Here is a 22,730-nt window from a genome sequence, read left to right as displayed (position 1 = left end):
TTCTTCTGCCGCCGCTAGAGAGCAGTGAGTCGCGGCGCTTGTGTTTCTTCTGCCGCCGCTAGAGAGCAGTGAGTCGCGGCGCTTGATGGTGCTGCTGAAGTTTTCAAGATGTCGTCGCTGGAGCAGAGACTCTCCCGAATCGAGGAGAAACTCAAGCAGGAAAATAAAGAAGCCCGCAAACGAATCGACCTGAACATCGACATGAGCCCGCAGCGGTCGCGCCCGAGGCCAAGTGAGTGTTTGAGAGAGTGAACGAGTGATTGATCATAGTGACGGAGGGATGAAATACTGTCTACATGATATAAACAAACAAACCGATAAAATCCTGACACTCCACTCACAATCACCCTCATGATTTGCTCTTAATGGTCTGGGGGGGGTTGTTTGTCAGAGTTTGTACTCCAAATTGTTTATTACGGGTTTGTTCTTTAAAATAATTAAATAAAAATATCTGGCAGTCAGCTCACTATCGTTAGCCTGGCGGCTAGCTGTTTAGCAGGCCCTGATACTCACATATCATTCTGACTGTGTGTCTGTCTGGTTCTCACATTTCTATCTGTTTGTTTATCTGTCCGACTCTTGTCTTGTTCTCACACAGTATTAGTGGGAATATCATCATTTAGAGATGCTGTTGGTGTTTAGTGTTGTAAAGTCATCAGTCATGGCAGACTTGTGTTGTTGTGAATTGCTGGTTTGGTTTTTTTCTCTGACTGAGACTGTCACTAGTAGGTATTTAGAGAAAACACATGTTTTCTTTCTCCTTTATAATTTAATGTCTTAAATCTTTGTCTCTAAGAATTGTCTTTAAAAATGGTAGTGATTTATAGAGATGAAGGAATCATGTTAGGAGTGTTTTTAAACATTTCAGACCATTAAAAGTATTTTAACATTCATTTTATGTGAAAGATTTGGGTTGTTCCTGTGTAAGTGAAATGTAAGATCTGTTCTCAAACCTCATCCACACAGAGAAATATTCACTGACAGTGTGTTTGAAATTGATGTGTTGATGTCCCAGCATGTTAAGTTTCCGGACGCTCACTGTTCCTTGTCTTTTTTACTCTAATCGTACACACTTTCAGATTGACCGCTTGTGTATTTATAATATGCAGAAATAATTTAGTCTCTGGATGCTGTTATCTGGATGGTCATAGACAGTGACTGAAGCTGGTAGACTGCATGTCTAAACTAATTCCTTATCTGATATTTACATTTGGCATGGTAAATGTCAAGGGGAAAAAATAAATTATCAATGAAATTGTTTCACTGATGTTTTGCTGTTTTCATCAGTAAAAAGTAAAAGATCTGAGAATCATTTCAAGAGGTTTTTTGATGCTTTTAAATGTTTTACTTTTCCTTTCGTTTGTAATGTATCTGTTTTCGCCAAGTTACAAAGCTCATAGTGTCCCACAAAGCGATTTATTCTGTCTAACAGAGAACACTGCCCCAGACCTGCCTAAAACACCTCAATCGAAGTCCAGATATTATTTCCGCAAACGTCTAGGTCACAATGTGAATGTGATTGTCAATGTGTATTGAGTTCAATATCGTGATATGTATTGAATTGTGACATGAGGGTATCGTTACACCCCTAGTGAATTGACCCTTCGCCAGGAGTTTGATTGACAAGCGATCTAACCAATCATAATGCCGAATCCACCGTTTTGTCCGACAAAGCAGTCAGGAGTTAGAAGATTAACCTCGGTGGACTTGAACTTGAAAAATGTGTACTGACGTCTTTCCGCATTTGAAACAACATTCATTCTCATGTTCATTCATGTTTATTTGATGCTATAAATGGACTAGTAGGAAGAGATGATCGGTTCACGAGCCGCTTGAGCTGAGGCGCTGCAGCAATCTGTCACGACACATTAAAGAGCCACAAAACTGTTTTTATTGTTTGAATTTCTTAAAAAATTACACAGTTCGAAAGCTGGGTCTTTGTTTAATATCATAAGTAACCTACTCTGTCTTGTCTGTCGATGTGTTGTCAGTGTCCTCTTTGCTCCGCGATGTATTTTTCACTCTGTGTGGTGACACAGCGCCATGGCTTGTCGGACAAAGCAACAGTAACTAAGGGGGGCGGGTTTTTGCGAAGGGTCAATTGTAGTGTTGTTGCATGTCGTGGAGACACTGTGTGTTTAGATGCGCAAGCAAAACAGCTTTGTTTGGCCTTCCAAAAACAGATGAAAATTGGAATCAGAGGTTAAGATTTATAGTGCTGTTCCTGAGCAATTCAAAAGTTTGCTTGTGCACAGCACAGTTTTACAGAGGACAGCTTCCTGAACCTGGGAGAGTACAGCGCTATAGGCTATATACAAAGACTACTTTCCAACAGAATCCAACTCGGGCTCCAACTCGTATTGCAAAACCGATGACAGTATTAACTGTGTGCCTTGGAAGCTTAGCTTGCGTCGTGACTCGTGATTATGGTAAAGGCCGTTACATTTCCGACACAGTTTAGGTGTTTGGCCAATCACAACACGCTGGGTCTGTTGGCCAATCAGAGCGTTCTGAGCTTTTCAGAAGGAGGGGCTTCGTAGAAATCTGTGTGTTTCAGACGGACTGGGAATAGAGGTGCTGCTGCTATAATGTACAGAATGTGAAAAATGTTTTTTGAAAAATAAAGCAAGTTAACCGAATCTGTTACACCCAGTAGTCAAAATGATGAACTTTAAAATAGCATCATTTTATATGACCTAGGGCTGTGTGATTAATCATAATTGATTTTTCGATTTCGATTTTGGCTTCCAACGATTATGAAAACAAGATAATCGAGGTAAAACGATTATTGTGCACTTTCGTTCCTCCCTAAAAGCCCAAACTTAACATCCAAATCAGCAAAATAAGTGCTGTAAAATGCAGTGTACTGTTGCTATACTGCGGGATGTGTTTGATATTAAACAGTGTTATTAAAAGCACATTAAGCCGCAAAAGAGTCACTGTTCCCCAGGCGGCTTTCTATGTGCACGTTCTGAGTCAGAGGCGAACGTGGATAAGCAAATGGGCTTTGGAAAAGGCACCTAAACAAAAAATGTTAGAAATTTCAAAATGCCTTTTTGGAGAGTATTCACGTAAATACAGTGGGTTATGGCTTAAAGGATTAGTCCACTTTTAAATAAACTTTTCCTGATAATTTACTTACACCCATGTCATCCAAGATGTCCATGTCTTTCTTTCTTCAGTCGAAAAGAAATTAAAGTTTTTGATGAGAACATTCCAGGATTATTCTCCTTATAGTAGACTTCAATGGGCACCAAACAGTTGAAGGTCAAAATTAGTTTCACTGCAGCTTCAAACTGTTCTACACCATCCCAGACGAGAAATAATGGTCTTATCTAGCGAAACCATCAGTCATTTTCTGAAAAATTTTTTTTAAAATTATATAAGTTTTAACCAGAAATGCTCATCTTGAACTAGCTCTCTTCTTCTTCTCCTTCTCCTCTATTAGAATTCTGGCAGTGTAGACACTGCTAAGTGTATTACTGCCATCCACAGGTCAAAGTTTGAACTACTTTTTATTTGCAATATGCTAGCTCAATAGTATATAACAATTAGTTCAAACTTTGGCCTGTGGAGCGCAGTAATACACTTAGCAGTGTCAACACTGCCAGAATTCTAATAGAGGAGAAGGAGAAGAAGAAGAGAGCTAGTTCAAGATGAGCATTTCTGGTTAAAACTTATATAATTTTCAATTTTTTTCAGAAAATGACTGATGGTTTCACTACATAAGTCCCTTATTTCTCATCTGGGATCGTGTAGAACAATTTGAAGCTGCAGTGAAACTAATTTTGACCTTCAACCGTTTGGTTCCCATTGAAGTCTACTATAAGGAGAATAATCCTGGAATGTTTTCATCAAAAACTTTAATTTCTTTTCGACTGAAGAAAGAAAGACATGGACATCTTGGATGACATGGGGGTGAGTAAATTATCAGGAAAAGTTTATTTAAAAGTGGACTAATCCTTTAAGTAAACGTACACGGAGAAAGAAAATGCGTCTGTAACAGTATATTGGATCCGTGCATTAGCTCTTAAAGTGACTGTAGCCTAATAAACCTGCTGCTGTCTGTCATTAATGATAATTAAACAACAAACAAAAATCACCCTCTGATCTTGACTGAATATCTTAAGTAGCTTTAATAAGGATTAATCTGTATGTGTACAGTAAGAATATGCAAAAAGTCTGGACTAATGATCAATTTAAAGGGACAGTACACACAAAAATGAAAATCGTCATTATTTTCTCACCCAGAATCAAAATATCGTCAAAATTCCTGAAAATATTGAGAGAGAATTTGTCAATATCATGCACCTCACCTACATGAGGATGACAGAATTTTTGATTTTGGGTTAGGGTTTCAGCCTAGTGTAGTGCTTTCTCAGGTGTAAGTAATATAACCATATTAAAATACATTTGGGTTAATTAACAGATTTTCCCCTATATCGGGGGATTCTGTCATTAGCTGGATGTGTATGTGTGGTTTTTCTTTGGTGGTGTTGGTATTAAATATGCAGGGTGAAGTGTGCTCATGTTGAAGGTGAATCATAACATTTGAAGAAAGGACACAGTGATTCCCGTAGGTGTGTGTGGGCTTTTTTTTGTAATGAGTGTGTGTATATATTTTCTCTCCTCTGTATCTAGTCATCGTGATCCAGCTCAGTCCAGCTCCAGCTCCCTCCCAGCGTGCAGGTACCATCATCATCATCATCATCACTACATCACGCAGCATCACCTTCTCTCTCCCTCTTACGTTGCAGGTTACATTCACTTCATCATCTCTCTTTTGCTCTCTTCTCTTTCTCAGTCATTCTTCTCCATTTTAATATTCTACCAACTATCATTCAAATATCAACTATCATTTTTGTCTCTTTCTCATGTTCTCTTTCTAAAAGTCAACATGAAATGGCATTTGAAATGGCATTTGCCACCCTTCTTACTTAAGCATTGTGACGTGAAACGCTGAGGTCTTAAATGCAAGAAATGACTTGGTTTTTTTCAACAATAATTGATTGATGTGAAAAGTGGTTTGAGAGGAAAGTTGTGCAAGAAGCATATTCTAGTTCCTACATGTTGATGAATAACAATGAAATCCTTTTTTTCCCTCTCTGGATTATCATGCACTTATGTCTCATTCAGAATAATGTCGCAATTTTATATGGAAGTAAAATACGATTATCTTAATTTAGCTAATTTTCTGTGTGCTGCTATTGAGCAGAGTTCAAGCAGTTTAATGATTGTGTAAGATTAAATAAGTTTAAACATTTACTGAATTTACCTTTTAATTTATTTTGTAATTTATCTATAAATTATAATCACATCTGAAGTTTAAGAAACAAAGTCAGTTACATGTTTTTGAAAGACGTCTATGCTCACTAGGGCTGTATCTTATTTGCTCAAAAACACAGAAATATTGTTTAATATTATAACAGTTTAAAATATTTTAAAATGTAATTTATTCCTGTGATGCAAAGCTGGATTTTCAGCATCATAACTCTAGTCTTCAGTGTCACATGATCCTTCAGAAATAATTGTATTATGCTGATTTACTGCTCAAGAAATATTTCTTCTTTTTTAACATTATACATTTTTACTGTCACTTTTGGTACATTTAATGCATGCTTGCAGAATAAAACTATTCACTTCTTTAAAAAAAACATTTTAACTGTTAATAAGTTCAGAAAAGTGGATTAATAAAGTAAATAGGGTAATTTCTGGGCTATTTCATGTTGGCTTTAAATCTCATACAGCTTTCTTTCATTAATCTCATTTACATAGAAAAATTCTATAATTTCATCAAATGCATGATGTTTGTTTAGGGAACACATCCATTTTCCTTACTTTCAGTGAAATCTCACACTATTTTTGTTCACTTTGTCTGTATTCAAATATCATCATCATCTTCTTTCTTTCATTTCTTTAATTCCATCTCTCATTCCCTTTTCCCACCTGAACATGAAACGGGATCTGCGAGCGTGTGTGTGGTGTGAGACCTGTGTGCAGGATTAACTTGTTTTTTGGAAGATCAGACATTGTGCATGTTGTGGCTATAACTGCACGGCCCGACCGAGTGAACACCTCCACACACGAGCACAAGGCTATGGCGTCACTCGACAAGGTGTTCTGTGTTGAGTAACTGTTGGGTTTGAGTTTGTCTGGCCTCTCCTGTCTCTCAGCTCTTTGTCCGTTCTTTCCGGAAGAGACTGCTTCGGCTCTGTTTTCTGCACAGACGTGAACTACGGCCACGTAGCTGCCTGTATGTGTGCGTCCAGCAGGGGTTTCTGCACCGAATTGCTTGACCTCACTAACTAACCTAAGCTAACCGATTCTCTCCCATGAACAGGTATTCCTGAGGAGGAATCAGAAGTTCTACAGCTACCCTTTTCCTCTTTATTTACTTTATTTGTCCAACCCTGAAAAGCAGTGTCATTTCTATGCTCAAACAACATGTATAAAATGTATAAAATGTTTTGCACGGTTTGGTGAGCGAATGTCAAATGTCACCCATTGGTGACTTCTGCTTGTCTCTCATAAGACTCTGCCCCGGTGCATGCTGGGAATGCTAACACTAACTCCAATGGCTGGTTTTCACTGTTTGGCAGCCTTTTCACTTCTGTGTATGAGTGTGTCTGATCTTGGCATGACATGGACAGTTATTACTCATTTACTGGGGAAATATTATTGATATTTCCTCAGGATTTTAAATAGTCACTCATGTCTTTAAGACAGTAAAACAGACTTTGACTGATTTTCCATAGACGGACATTAACCCAAAATGTGCCCAACAACTCACACTCAAGATGTAGTGAATCTCACAAAACCTGTCAAGAAATGCCCAGGTCATATTTCAAAAAATTATTAATATTTTTTTTATTATTATTATTATTAGAAAAAAATATATGAAGAGTTTGGTTCCAAAACGCAATAACTCCATTTTGATTATTTTGAGTAAAAAGGTGTTTTCTTTACCAAAACATTGGCAAGATGAAAACCACTATTTTCTGTTTCAAACTTTCACATAGCATCTTTTGGATATAAAAACATAAAAAAATTCAAATCTACATTTTGATTTTAAAAAGTTTATTATAAAAAATGCAATTTATTTTTTCAAAATGCAATTAATCCATCAATATAAAAGTTATTTTTCAAATTGAAAATGCACAACAAAGTAAGTTGATTCACATGTATGACAGAGTCTAAACTTTGCCAATATTTATCTTATATTCAGCCAATTTACTAAAAATACATTCAGCCGTCGCTCCAATGGTCATCTTGTTAATGTTATGAATTATTTGTCATTACCGATTAAAGAGTATCTGGCGCCACCGCACGGTTAAATAAACACATTTGCCGAGTACATTGGTATTAAAAACGGCTTTTAAAAAAGCCTTTAATGTTTACAGTGTGTGGAATGGTGCGCTGTGATTGGTGGAGAGCGGATATATCGCGTTCTGCAGAAAAAGGAGACTGGCGTTTGTCGCGTTTTGGGAAGAAATGGAGAAAACATGACAGAATAACACGACGGATATCGCATTTTGCGCAAAATTAATAAATGACTATTTTTAATACCGACCAGATACAATACTGATTTTGGCGGAAACTAAATTTTTTGAAAATGGCGTTTATCGCGTTTTGGAACCAAACTCTTCATATTATTATTATTATTATTATTATTATTATTATTATGAGAGAAATCATTGGTATCTATATTTTTGTTGTATATAATAACATCGACAACAAATGTATTTTGTTTGTATATTATCATTATATAATAACAATAATAATAATAATTGATTTTTATTAGATGACAAATCTGTTTGATTATATTTTGTTATTCTAAAATTATTAATTATTTAGAAAACAAATTAATTTTATTTTTTATTACACTAGTTGTAATAACAATAGAAAACAAATTCATTTTATTTTATTGTTTAATAATGTATTTTTTATTTATATTGTTTAATAATAAATAGACCTCAGAGTGAGTCTGGGTCAGCTGTCAGATTCTGGACCCTCAGACCTGAGGCTCTTAATTTAGGGTCCTTCGTGAACATTTGTCCCTGTAATGGCCATCAATTGACAGTCACTGACTTGCTGTCTTCTGTCCTTTCTTCCACTCCTTCCAACCTTCTGATCTGTCTTTACAGCTTTACAGTTACCATTGGCCAACGATGGAGGAAGTCGCTCATCCTCTTCAGAAAGCTCTCCTCAACACCCCTCGTACCCTAGCAGACCCCGACAAATGCTCACACTTCCCACCCCACCCTACAGCCTACAGAAGAGCCTGGAGAAGTACGTCACATGCACAGCATAGTGTAGTTTGCTCAGTTCTCATTTTAAAAAAGTAAAGGTGTTGGTGTATTAATCTGTTGCTTATGGTTTTGTCTTCAGTGCTGAAATCGATCAAAAGCTTCAGGAAATCATGAAACAAACCGGATATCTGAAGATTGACGGACAGGTGAGTCGCCAGAGTCAGAGTCTGTCTTTATAGATCCTGGTGGTATTGAATGTGGAAAAAGTGTCCGACCTCTTGTGCATGTGTGTTCTCCAGCGTTACCCTGCAGAGGTGACGGATCTGATCAGTGAGGGGGAGATCGGCAGTGGAACCTGTGGACAGGTGTTTAAAGTTCGCTTTAAGAAGACTGGCCATGTCATCGCTGTCAAGGTCAGTTCAGCACTCGGTTTCTCTTCGTGAAGCTTCGTAACCTTTGCGAATCATTTGCTTCGAACTAATGTTTCGGATTGTATAAAACTGCCAGAGGTGATTTCAGTAAATGAGGTTGTTTAGAAACGTTTTGAAATTTCATTGGACAGATGATCTCTGTGAACCCATGAACCATATGTGACCCGATCTGGCGAAATGAGTCGGAAGTCGCAACATTCTATTTTAAGATATGGGCCAATAATGTGGAAAAACAATGAAAAAATCAATTTTTTTTTTTTTTAAGCTAATTTCAAAGAACAGACTTTCAAAAATAAACTCCCAAAGTTTCGTAGTCCAGATAATTGAGTAAAGGTATTTAAATGGCTATTAAATTTGACATGGTTTTACTAAATTCGCTGGATGCCCCTAACTTCTCAACTCCTCTCGTCACTTATGAGCATTTCCCGGTATCCCCTGAAATGTCATTATCTCTGCTCTACAAATATGGTGTTACACGTTGTATAGAACCAATCAAAAACTTAGAAATGTAAACACACTGACCTAAATGCTGATTTTTAACAATGGGAAGCCCCTTTTCGACTGACAGGCACGCGATCGGTCCAGCCATCCTCCTGTCAGACTAGCGCGCCTTATAAAATAAAACTCCCATTTGCGTGTCTCTCTTTAAAAGCCAATAAAAATTGAATCCATATAGGTAGCACAAAAATTATTTTTGCATACAAAACCAGAGACTTTAAGCTTTCATATCAAGTAAGTAATAGGTGTTTACAACAAAAACAGCACAGCCGCTAACTGAATACAAGTATGTATATTTCACGTGCTCATAACTTCATGAAAAATGCACAGATCATAAAAATGGCACATCAATATTTAAAGCAGACTCTCAAGATTAAAACGAATCCAAAATCAATATAATATATTGCGTTGATCACAAGATATTACTCACGGAATGATTTAACATACTTGGCTAAAAACATGTCTCTCATCTCTCCGGGATGCAGTGTGTATCCAATGTTCCCGGACCCATCCATGTTCGTTTTCCAACGTGGAATAACACAAAATAGATATCATTTTAAAGCTTAGAATCTCATCTTTTTAATGCATCTAACCATTTTGAAAAACTCCTAACGAGTGCTGAGAAGCACCTCTAAACCGGAGTTTACCGCCCGTTGGCGCCACCTGGCTGCGGAAAAAACTAACAACAATTTTTCAAACTATTCTTTATGCTATCACCACGAAATTTGAACCAGATGCAGCTCACATACAGGTGCTGGTCATATAATTAGAATATCGTGAAAAAGTTCATTTTTTTTATTGTAAATTATTTTTAAAAATGAAACTTTCATATATTCTAGATTCCCTACATGTAAAGTAAAATATTTCAAAAGTTTTTTTTTTTTAATTTTGATGATTAGAGCATACAGCTCATGAAAGTCTAAAATCCAGTATCTCAAAATATTAGAATATTTACATTTGAGTTTCATTAAATGACCATCCCTACAGTATAAATTCAGGGTATCTCTTGTTCTTTGAAACCACACTAATGAGGAAGACTGCTGACTTGACAATGGTCCAGGAGACAATCATTGACACCCTCCACAAAGAGCGTAAGTCACAGATGGTCATTATTGAATGTGGTGGCTGTTTACAGAGTGATGTATCAAAGCATATTAAATGCAAAGTTGACTAGAAGGAAGAAATTGGGTAGGCAAAGGTGCACAAGCAACAGGGATGACCACAAGCTTGAGAATACTGTCAAGTAAAGCCGATTCAGACACTTGGGAGAGCTTCACAATGAGTCAAATGAAGCCGGAGTCAGCGCATCAAGAGTCACCACACTCGGACATCTTCAGGAAAAGGACTACCAAGCCACTTCTGAAACAGAAACAACGTCAGAAGCATCTTACCTGGGCTAAGGAGAAAAAGAACTGGACAGTGAACAGTGGTCGAAAGTCGTCTTTTCAGATAAAAGTAAATTTTGCATTTCATGTTGAAATCATGGTCCCAGAGTCTGGAGGAAGACTGGAGAGGCACAGAATCCAAGCTGCTTGAAGTCTAGTGTGAAGTTTCCGAAGTTAGTAATGATTTGGGGGGCCGTGACGTCTGCTGGTGTTGGTCCATTGTGTTTTATCAAGTGCAAAGTCAATGCAGCCATCTTCCAGGAGATTTTGGAGCACTTTATGCTTCCATCTGCTGACAAGCTTTATGGAGATGCTGATTTTCTTTTCCAGCAGGACTTTAGCACCTGCCCACAGTGCAAAAAACACTTCCAAGTGGTTTGCTGACCATGATATTACTGTTTTATTGGCCAGCCAACATGCCTGACCCCTGAATCTATGGGATATTTTCAAGAGAAAGATGAGAAACAGTTGATCCAACAATATACAGATGATCTGAAGGCTCAATAGTGCCTCAGCAGTGCCACAGGCTGATCACTTCCATGCCACACTTCACTGATGCTGTAATTTGTGCTAGAGCAAGTAATTTGCTGTAATATGTGCTGCCGACCAAGTATTGAGTGTACAAATGAACATACTTTAAAGAACTTGAACTTTTCTGTTTTGAAAATCCATTTTTTGATTGATCTTAGGAAATATTCTAATATTTTGAGATACTGGATTTTGGACTTTCATGAGCTGTACGCTCTAATCATCAAAATTTAAAAAAAAAAAACTTTTGAAATGTCTTACTTTACATGTAAGGAATCTAGAATATATGAAAGTTTCATTTTTAAAAATAATTTACAATAAAAAAATGAACTTTTTCACGATATTCTAATTATATGACCAGCACCTGTATAGGAGAGCATCACAAAAAAAATATTTTTTTAGCGATCTTATTGTGTTCCTGAGTTATTCCGTCAAAAAAAAAAAAAGAAAAAGAAAAAGTATATATATTTTTGTCTTTTATCAGCTGTTTCCAAATGTAATGTAATTTATATTTTCTTAAAATTTTAAATGTTTTCTATCAAATGATACCTACCTTTTGACTCTCCTTGCTACAGCTTTGGAGTTATGAGTCTTTACTTTTGTGTGTGTCGCTCAGGGAAAAAAACCACAAAAAAACCCCCCAAAAAAACCCTCTAAAAAAACCTTCAGGTCTTAAAGGGTTAATTCAAATAAATACTTTCAAATAATTTGAGCTTCAGCCTGGTTTAGCATTTATGTATATAAAAATGTCTTTGGTCAAATTAAGCTGTAAAATAAATAGTTTATCCCTTTAAATGCAATGGATTTTGAAAGATATCAACAAAAAACGGGCAAAAAACTTTAAAAGCGATTTTCTCAGGTTTTCAATTTGAAAAAGAGGGCAGACAACCATAATTCAGATGGGTATATCTTTAAAACCATTCAAGGTATGACTTTGACTTTGAGGATATCATTTTAAAGCTTATTGTCTCATCTTTCCATTGATACCAAAATCTCAATTTTGAAATTTGGGTCACTGTGACTCATTTTGCTGGATCAGGTCACATATAATATGATTGTTACCTGATCTCGGATCAATTTTATACATTTTTCGACATTTAATGACACATTTGTATAATAAAAAGGGAGAGTTGTAGTTAAGTCTCTTACTGGTCTAATTAACCAAGCTCTCCATAAAACAAAGTAAATAAGTTCTACAATTTAAGAAAATACATATTATGGAGACACTACATATTTAGTTGTATTAGATGATTTGTTAATTGCATTTAATAGATTACACCTTCAATGAAACATTTGCAATTGTTTGTAAATGGTGTTTTTATGCATGTTTGGGCTGAGTTTTCGCTGCGTTTACAGTGTTCTGACCAATCAGGCATCACCAGCGCGTGACGTTTCGAGCGCTTCAAAATGAGTGAATTATTTTGTGAAGCAATTGGTTAAATTTTTTCAGTTTCAAAACATTTAGTTTTTCCCATCACTACTGATAATACAGAGTTAGTGTTTTTCTGGATGGGATTAAACCAGGGGTTTTCAAACTTTTTGATCAAGGAGCCCTAAATATGATGCTCTTATGAGAGTCCTCTTTCCTAAATTATAAAACATTCTATATATTTTAAAACTCAAACTGTGAGTGTGAGGTGTGATATCAAAAATAAAAAATAAAAATAGTTGCTATTTATATTGTCATTGTACTAAAGCCAAAAGAAATTATAATATTATTATCTGGATAATACATGTTATTAATATTATCCAGAAATTATTATTATATAAATTTTTGAATGATGGAGTTTGTGTATCCATGTATTTGTCTTCTTGAACTTTCCTTGTAATTACTGAGTCATTAAAACAGCGGTTAAGGCAGGAGTAATTACTGTCTACTAATTACATCACTGCTCTTTGTGTGGATAGATTGTGTTGTTCTAGTAGTGTTTATTTGAGCATGTTCCCTGTGTGTGTGTTTTTCCCTGCAGCAAATGAGGAGGACGGGTAATAAAGACGAGAATAAGAGAATCCTCATGGATCTGGACGTCGTGTTGAAGAGTCATGACTGTCCGTACATAATTCAGTGCTATGGAGCAATAGTCACCAATGTAAGTGTCAAGTCAAGCCACCTTTATTTTATACAATACAGATTGTTTCAAAGCAGCTTTACAGTTATAAACAGGAAAATTACGATTCAGTGATGCTAACAGAAATCAGTTCTGCTGTAAGCAGCTCTAAAAAGTCAACAGTAAACAGTCATTAATCAGTTGAAATCAGATCAATGTTGAGTCATTTTGGTTCAATAACTGTTAAGTACATCAATTATGAAATAAGTTCAATTGAGCTATACAGTAAGTTGAGTTTTTATTCAATAGTGTCCAATTATTAATATTGCTGAATATTAAAGCTGCTTTTCCACCGTCGTGCCGAACGGTTCTTAGAATGGTAAGGAACGGTTCCAGTTGTGTTTCCACTGGAGCCTAGCATGGCATGGCATGATTACAAACCATTCTCGGCCTGGAATTCTCTGCACGGTTGTCTAACCGGGGTGCGTTTCCCGAAAGCATCGTTGGTGAACTATGGTTGTAAGTCCCATTGAACTCTATTGGTAACGACGGAACTTACGACCATAGTTCGCTTTGGGAAACGCACCCCTGGTTGAATGCGTGAACTGACGTTGGCACACAGGATTTGCCACTTGTCTGTTGCCTGGCTACCTGTTTCTCTGTAGCTGGCAAAGCGCTCTATTTGAGCAATGGAAACACAAATATAAAATAATCAAATTAAAAGAAATATCCAATCATCCTCCATAACGCGGTCATTATTTACATCTCATTTTATCAGTAAACAGTTGCGTTACCAAGGCAACGACTGACGCTTTGTATTACATTCCAAAGAACGGCCGTTATCAGCCCCACAGTGGAAAACGAAACCGGAACCATACCGGCTGGCACGGAATGGAATGGTTACGCAATGAGAACCGTTCGCCCCGATGGTGGAAAAGCGGCTTAAGTGTCCCCAACTAAGCAAGCCAGAGGTGACAGTGGCAAGGAATCCAAACTCCAACAGGTGACCGAAATTGAGAAAAAAACCTTGGGAAGAACCAGGCTCAGTCGGGGGGCCAGTTCTCCTCTGGTCAACGAACGAACATGGTGTGATTTATGATTCAGGCTGCATCACAAGTCAGATTGTGGATCGGTAGCATTCAAAATATTTCATCCAGTTCCTTCTGCTTGAAGATCGGATTCATCACGCTGGTATGGAGACCAAGCTGGCCATAGGGGTCTGTGCAGTGGACTTGTCTGGTTCTTGTGGTCTTTGCTGAGGATCTGTGCCGATGGCTATCATGTCGATGAGGTCTTCACAGGGGATTGTTCTAGTAGACACGTTCTCTGCTGACATTCAGGGCTGCAGTGAGGTTGTGTCTAGGTGCAGGTCCACCATCTGATCTGGATACGACCTGACTACGGTAACTTCGGGATAAGGATGAGACAGACAGACTAGGGGTGAGCGATCTGACGATTTTAAATCGTGATCGATCTTGAAGACATCCATAATCTGCTTTTCAACAAAACCGTAGAGATTGTGATCTTTTATGTCCTAGAAATTTTTTTAAAATACAGCAATAACTGCGCACAAGTTGACTGTGTTGACTGGCCAAATTATATCATGCGTCTCTATCATGTGTTTTTAATGCCTGGTGTAAAGTAGTTGAGAGATACAACCTTTATTGAATGATAAAAGCAAATAATTTTTAACTAATAAGAGCAGTCTAAGTACTATGATACTGTCTAAATCCTCACAGATACCATTTCTTTCTAAGAAGGAACATAGTTGTGAGGATACTGCTTTTTCTAGTATTTTTGACAGAAAAGAGATTTGAGATTGGTGTGTAATTAACTAATTCTCAAGGATCAAGTTATGTTTCTTTTAATGAGAGGTTTAATAGCTTAAACGTTTTTTGTATGTATCCTAATGACAATGATAAATAATATTAAGAAGAGGTTTTATGACTTCTGGAAGCATCACTTTCAGTAGCTTAGTCGGTATAGGTTCTAACATACATATTGTTGTTTTTTTGATTATTTAACAAGTTTAGACAATTCTTCCTCTCCTATAGCCAAGAATGAATGGAATTGTTCCTCAGGGGGTCTATAGCACATTGTCTGATGCGATGCCGTAGATGGTTGCATGGTTATAATTTTCTCTCTAATAGCATCAGTCTTGCAAGTAAAGAAATTCATGCAAGTCATTACTGCTGTACTGTTTGGAAATGTCAGAAGTTGAAGCTTTATATCTTCATTAATTTAGCCACTATCAAATAAATACCCAGGGTTGTGTTTGTTCTCTTCTAAGAGAGTTGAAAAGTAAGCAGATCTAGCAGTTTTTAAGGCGTTTTTGTATGCAGCAACACTGTCCTTCCACAAAATGCGAAATACTTCTAGTTTTGTCTTCTTCCAGCTGCACTCCATTTTTCGGGCTGCTCTCTTGAGGGCATGAGTGTACTCATTATCTTTTAAGCGCAAATGAGCAACCATGTCTAAAATACTGGAAAAGAGAGAGTAGTTTCTATTGCAACATGAAGTTCTTCTAAGCTATCTGGTATGTTGAGATGAAAATGATCAGGAAGATTATTCATAAGCAATCTGTAGTGGTAGAAGTGATAGTTCTTCCACATTTGTAACAGGGAGTTGGTTTTTGCGACCTTGGCTAAATGGACTATACACAAAACTAGATAATGATCTGAGATCTCTGCTGCAGAAAGCCATCAACATTGATTCCATGTGACAATATTAAATCTAAAGTATGATTTCGACAATGAGTGGGTCCTCCTGACACGTATTGTCTATCTCCAATAGAGTTTAAAATGTCTATAAATGCCAATCCCAATGCATCTTTTTCATTGACTGCGTGGATATTAATATCACTAACAATTAAGACTTTATCTGCAGCCAGTTCAACTCCAGTAGAAGATCAGCAGTTTAGAGAAACTGAATCTTCGAACAAACCATTTTCAGACAACCTATTGTAGATCTCCAAAACAAATTTAGGACCCTTTAAAACGGCATAATAGGGGCACTTTAAATATATTGAATTACTTGAATTAAGGTGTTTCTTCCTCTGCAGACGGATGTGTTCATCGCCATGGAACTAATGGGGACGTGTGCAGAGAAGCTGAAGAAGAGGATCCAGGGTCCCATACCAGAGGCCATTCTGGGAAAGATGACTGTGGCCGTAAGACTTTAAATTCACCTGATTCAGAATGGCATCTATTATTGGTTAGATACTGTTCTGTTTGCATGTTAAATCTCTCAGATCCTATTTCACACTTTTTCTTTTTGTATGTAGATTGTGAAGGCTCTGCTTTATCTGAAAGAGAAACACGGTGTCATTCACCGAGACGTGAAGCCATCTAATATCTTGTTGGATGCCAAAGGGCAGATCAAATTGTGTGATTTTGGCATCAGTGGCCGACTGGTGGATTCTAAGGCCAAGACTCGCAGCGCCGGATGTGCTGCTTACATGGCGGTGAGCACACACTGGGGTTTCAAAGTCAGAAAGTTTGAGGATTATAAAATTCTGCGGTATTTGTAGGTCGCTAATCAAAAATGCTAATTTATCCTGCTGTCATTAAAGCAAAAGGTGGACATAATGTAGGAATTACTGTTTTACTCAGTGACAGCCTTTTCCATTTTATGCATCTTGCATATTTTTCATCTCTTGTGTTTTTTTTTTTTTTGTTGTTGTTTTTTTTAGCCTGAGAGAATAGACCCTCCAGACCCCAGTAAGCCAGACTATGACATCAGAGCTGACGTCTGGAGTCTTGGCATTTCTCTGGTGAGTTCTTCTTCCTACATCTTGTTGAGCTGACCTTCGTTTACTGGGATTACTTTGTTGGCCAGCGCTTCGTTTCACGTAGGGGGTGTTACATAAATATTATATAAAGTTAATGATCATTCTTTTAATTTGCTTAGATGTGGAATTTATGCTACCATTCAAAAACTTCAGTATGCATGTTTCCACAAAAAAGATTAAGCAGCAAAAACTGTTTTCAACATTGATAATAATAACATCCATTATTAATAATTAACCAATAATAATTGCGCATTAAATCAGCATATTAGAATAATTTATAATTTTATAATTTATAGACTGGAGTAATGATGCTGAAAATTAAACTTTACCATCACAGGAATAAATTACTTTTTAAAATGTATTAAAATGCAAAACGGTTATTTTAAAATATAATATTTCACCACTTTGACTGTAACTTTGACCAAATAAACGCAGCCTTGGTGAGCATAAGAGACTTCTTTTAAAAACATTACAAATCTTACCAACCCCAAAGTTTTGAACTGTATTGTAAATGTAATTAAAGAGCTGTATTTCAAAACACAATCTACTTAAATAACTAAATGTGATTGATTATATTCCTCCCCGCCTGTAGGTGGAGCTAGCAACAGGACAGTTTCCTTACAAGAACTGCAAAACAGACTTTGAGGTTCTCACCAAAGTTCTGCAAGAGGACCCGCCGGTCCTTCCTCTCAGCATGGGCTTTTCCCCTGACTTTCAGTCCTTCGTCAAAGACTGGTACACCCACATATTTAAATAAACATAAAGTTTAAGCACCAGTATCAGTCCGTTGTGTTTGTGTGTGTTCTGTACACATCAATTTTTTTTTTTTCTCTGCAGCCTCACAAAGGATCACAGAAAAAGGCCAAAATACCACAAGCTGCTTGTAAGTCCCTGTAACTTGAGCATTAGTTGTAGTACTCAGTTTAATATCAAAGATTTGAGATCTTAAATAGCCTATTCTGATCATTGTCTTTTTTATATATATATATATATAGGAACACAGTTTTATCCGTCGTTACGAGGTGTCAGAGGTAGACGTGGCGGGCTGGTTCCAGACGGTGATGGAGCGCACAGAGTCTCCTCGCAGCAGCCAGTGCTTCAGTCATCACCAGCTCCATTCTCTCTTCAGCAGGTAGCCAGGTGGAGAACGGCAGAAACGGGAGAGAAAGAGTGATGCGATGTTGAGAAGTTGATGTAGAGACACAGATGGACAGGTTTGAAATGTAAAGTACGTTAACGAAAAAGACAGGATGGAATGGAAATGGACCGATTGAGAGGGGAGAAGTGGCAGAAACAAAAGATAGAATGTTCATTTTGGAGTTTGACTGATCGACAGACAATCCTGGGCAGGTTTGATGTAAATCTGAAATATTTTTGTCCTTCTCATCCACCCATCGAACAGGATGGACCATTACAGGTTGCGGTCTAACACATTCACTGTGACACGCACGCACACGCACATTTGCAGTAACACTGTTTCACCAAACCGCCATATAAGTACGCGTACAGTCCATTTAGTTCACTTCAAAATCCAAATCTGCACATCACGAGGTCCTCCGTAGCCCCTTACTCAGGGACTGAACAGAGTAGTCGAACAACACTGTGCAATGGTGTGTGTGTGAGTGTGTGCTATTCGTTTACCAGTCCTAGTTCTTCGCTTTCCTGTACGATTCAAGTACACCTTCTGTTCACAGCCATTAATTGAATCCAAGCAAATAGAAACTAGCGAGATAATAGCTGTGTGATAATATCATAAATTATGTTTTGTAGAAGTGTTCTTTTCTATGCTAGCAAAAATCAGCAGATATTTCAGTAATTGTAACAGCGTTAGTGATTCTTAGCGGTAGAAATTCTAATCCTTGATGTTTAGATTTTTATAACTAGTTTGGTCTGGAATTTCATGTATGGAAATAGATATATTGGCTAAGAGAGAAGGTTGTATAATAAGATAAAACTAGTGGTTGACCGATAAGGGTGTTTTTAAAGGTGAAGTGTAGAATTTTCTCCATGTTACAATCCCAATTTAATATGCAAAAACAACTTTAAATGAACAATTTGTGTTTGTTTGAGCAGCCTTAGCCAGCGACATTGGTTTGTCCAATGGTGCGAATTTGGGGTGGGACTATGTTTTATCTAACCAATTGCAGATGGAGGGATTTTTCAGAAAAACTTTATTATACCATTTATAATATCATTGTTTATAAATAACGCAATTATGTTAATGCTAGTCACACAGAAATTACACACTTCACTTTCACTGGCGATGCTGAAGTCTAGAAAGACTTCTGTTCATCGGCCAATGGCAATAATCTTAAAATGGCCAAATTTTGCACTATGTATCGGTCTATCACTAGATAAAACACAAAAAAAATTAGCCCAGAATTTGTAAAGTCATACAGAATGCACACCTCAGGAAGACAAGTGTTAGAAATAGGGATTTTAACAAGATTTAGCAGTCTTGAAACCACAATCAGAGTCACCAAAAGCAAACATGAGAGATGATGTCAGCACTCAGAAAGACAAGTGGGGGAGTTGGACTTTTCGCAGTTTGTTTCAAGCGTTTCCTCCACAAGAATAAAAAACGTCTCGTTGTATGAGTGGAACATTTCTGCTCTGATTCACCCGACTCATCTACCCAGACAGCCGTTCATCATTTCATTCTCTTCTCCGTTCTCGCTTTCCCATGAGCATTTGAGTTCCCGCAAACCAAAGCATTTTTTTTTTTTTTTGACACAGCACTGCTTTTTTCCTGCCAAGCTGTTGTTCTCAGAGGATTTCAGCACCTGCTCGTGGGTCGTGCTGAAGATGTTCAGCGACTTTCACAACCAAAGCTGTAGAGTTCGAGATTCACTGCTTTAAGAAGCCAAATCACTGCTAGACTGAGTGAGGAAGAGTGTGAGGGGGGAAAAAAAGAGAGAAAATATGACTAAACAAAGATTTAGAGGGTAACGTACGTAGAGACAGGAAGTACGGTGTTATATAAGGGACTGAAGAAAGAGTAATGAACGTAGCAGAGGAAATAATGGGAGGGGAGAGAAAATTAGGAGAAAGGCGTATGAAAGTATGAAAGAAAGTCTCCAGTGAAGTCTTATAGAAAGTATTGACTCATTTTTTGAGAGGTTTGGTGATATTTCAGGGCCGACCGTATCAGGTGTTGGTTGTTTTATAGATCGCTGTGTTGTGAGCTAGCTGGACGTTGCATAAAAGCTTTCAATTGTTTTGAACCAATGTACCAATTTTTATTTTTAGGGTTATTTTTAGTTTGTGTTGTTTTGCATCTTACTGTTTTGTTCATTATCCTTGAAACTTTGTTCTTATTATCTGCTATTATTATTATTATTATATTTATTTATTATCTTACTGCTGCTACTGTTTACTTTAGATGCTGCTCTCAGTGATTATATTCCCCAAAGGACGAATCTTTATTTTTTATTTTTTCTAAACCAAATGCATAAAACACTGCAATGTCGACACATTTACCAAATACAAGAATGATTACCTGTAAAACGCATGATGTGGTTCATTAAGAGACATAGAGGAACCAAGCAAGGAAGTAAATTGAGAATCTATATATACCTATATCTATATTTATATCTCAGTAGTTTGTTTTTGAAACTATGGCACTATGCCAACTCACAAACGTCACTGCTCACTCTCAGCAACTAACAAGAATGACTTCGTTATTTGTACAAAATAGTAGACACCAGCTGGTAATATCTATATATATTTGAGCTAGATTTCCCTTATTACACCATTAGCTGTGGGTCACGCAAGCAGATATGTTTGTAATTGTCCTCCTGTGTCCGTTCTGCGGTGGATGAATTCATGAGTTTTATTCATCACCTAATCAGTTATTATTCACCTCATTAAATATTTTGGCTGCTTTGATTGTGTTAATTTGACTATGCAATAACACCTATTTAGTAAAAGAATTCTGGAGATTTTGCCCCAAATTCATCAGTTTGCAGATTCCTTTTGGATCTGATCATGATAGACATTTTGGAAGTTTTCCATTGAATTGGATTGACAAATTAATCAAAAGAGCTAATAAAACACAGGAAATGTGGAAAATGCTTTGTTTTCTAACACTATATTTAATGAGCTGTAAATATTTACCTCCCAATAGTTTCTTCACTCCTTTCAGATGCCAAATAGAATCTCTAACAAGACTCTTGCTGTCAACATAATACTGGTTTCCTGTTTGGTGTTGATATTCATCACAGATACTGTGCGACCTGCCTGTCTGTCTGTCCGTCATTCTCTCAGTAGACCTTATAGATATGACCGCAGCATTACACACCAAAGGCGTCATCAATAAAACAAATTCAAACCAGTGGCGTTGTTGTCATTAGGATGATTATTGTTAATACTAGATGATGCTGGATTGTTATTCTGAGGACCTCAAATGAGGGATATACAGCTTCATGTATGTAATTTTCTGCAAGACCGTGGGGGGTGAGGTACTGGAAATTACATCTTAGTGTTATGTTATTTTTCAGTCTTTCACCCTTCACTGTTGTGGTTTTATTTTGCTCACACACACACACATGCCTATGGAAGCTTGTTTAATAAAAATTGCAATTGAAAATTTATATCTCACAATTCAGACTTTTTTTCCATCAGAATTTTGATATAAACTTGCAATTGTGAGAAAAAGTCTGAATTGCTAGATGTAAACTCACAATAACAAGAAAAAAAGTCAGAATTGCGAGATATAAACTGCAATTGTGACGTTATTTCCCACAATTCCAAATTCTGAGAAAAAAATCTGGAAAATAAAAAAAAGAATTCAGATATTAATTTGCAATCTCAAGAAATAGTTAGAATTGACAAACTCACAATTACTAGAAAAATGTCAGAATTGCGAGATATAAACACAATTACAAGAAAAGTCAGAATTGCGAGATATAAACACAATTACAGGAAAAGTCAGAATTGCGAGATATAAACAATTACAAGAAAAGTCAGAATTGCAAGATATAAACAATTACAGGAAAAAGGTCAGAATTGCGAGATATAAACAAAATTACAAGAAAAGTCAGAATTGCGAGATATAAACACAATTACAGGAAAAGTCAGAATTGCGAGATATAAATAATTACAAGAAAAGTCAGAATTGCGGGATATAAACACAATTACAGGAAAAGTCAGAATTGCGAGATTATAAACAATTACAAGAAAAGTCAGAATTGCAAGATATAAACAATTACAGGAAAAAGGTCAGAATTGCGAGATATAAATAATTACAGGAAAAAATTCAGAATTGCGAGATATAAACAAAATTACAAGAAAAGTCAGAATTGCGAGATATAAACAATTACAGGACAAAAGTCAGAATTGCGAGATATAAACAATTACAAGAAAAGTCAGAATTGCAAGATATAAACAATTACAGGAAAAAGGTCAGAATTGCGAGATATAAACAATTACAGGAAAAAATTCAGAATTGCGAGATATAAACAAAATTACAGGAAAAGTCAGAATTGCAAGATATAAACAATTACAGGAAAAAAAACAGAATTCCGAGATATAAACAGAATTACAAGAAAAGTCCGAATTGCGAGATATAAACAATTACAGGAAAAAAGTCAGAATTGCGAGATATAAACAATTACAGGAAAAAATTCAGAATTGCGAGATATAAACAAAATTACAAGAAAAGTTAGAATTGCGAGATATAAACAATTACAGGAAAAAGGTCAGAATTGCGAGATATAAACAATTACAGGAAAAAGGTCAGAATTGCGAGATATAAACAATTACAGGAAAAAGGTCAGAATTGCGAGATATAAACAATTACA

General features: G+C 36.7%; 1 protein-coding gene across 2 annotated transcripts; it reads left to right on the top strand.

Annotated features, from left to right (window-relative positions):
• map2k7 (mitogen-activated protein kinase kinase 7) lies at positions 1–21,881 on the top strand. Of its 2 annotated transcripts, XM_048196489.1 has the most exons (12): positions 1–232; positions 4,642–4,689; positions 8,145–8,289; positions 8,389–8,455; positions 8,549–8,662; positions 13,062–13,181; positions 16,201–16,308; positions 16,423–16,602; positions 16,831–16,911; positions 17,522–17,664; positions 17,767–17,812; positions 17,925–21,881. In XM_048196489.1, the coding sequence occupies exons 1-12, from the start codon at positions 109–111 to the stop codon at positions 18,063–18,065; spliced, it is 1,317 nt and encodes a 438-aa protein (XP_048052446.1). In that variant the 5' UTR covers positions 1–108; the 3' UTR covers positions 18,066–21,881. The 2 variants fall into 2 exon arrangements, with proteins under 2 accessions (XP_048052446.1, XP_048052447.1); XM_048196490.1 differs by lacking the exon at positions 4,642–4,689 and having other exon boundaries at positions 2–232.
• The last annotated feature ends 849 nt before the right edge of the window (positions 21,882–22,730 follow it).

The sequence above is a fragment of the Megalobrama amblycephala genome, linkage group LG7, assembly GCF_018812025.1.
Source record: "Megalobrama amblycephala isolate DHTTF-2021 linkage group LG7, ASM1881202v1, whole genome shotgun sequence".
Classification (NCBI taxonomy): Eukaryota; Metazoa; Chordata; class Actinopteri; order Cypriniformes; family Xenocyprididae; genus Megalobrama; species Megalobrama amblycephala.
This window is presented reverse-complemented; position numbering and strand designations above follow the sequence as displayed.

What these genes read in the sequence shown, in the direction of transcription:
- map2k7 (XM_048196489.1), top strand. Translation starts at nt 109, where the DNA reads ATGTCGTCGCTGGAGCAGAGACTCTCCCGAATCGAGGAGAAACTCAAG. An exon ending in GCCATGTCATCGCTGTCAAG is followed by an intron (nt 8,663 to 13,061) that starts GTCAGTTCAGCA and finishes TTTTCCCTGCAG; the next exon opens with CAAATGAGGAGGACGGGTAA. An exon ending in CAAAATACCACAAGCTGCTT is followed by an intron (nt 17,813 to 17,924) that starts GTAAGTCCCTGT and finishes ATATATATATAG; the next exon opens with GAACACAGTTTTATCCGTCG.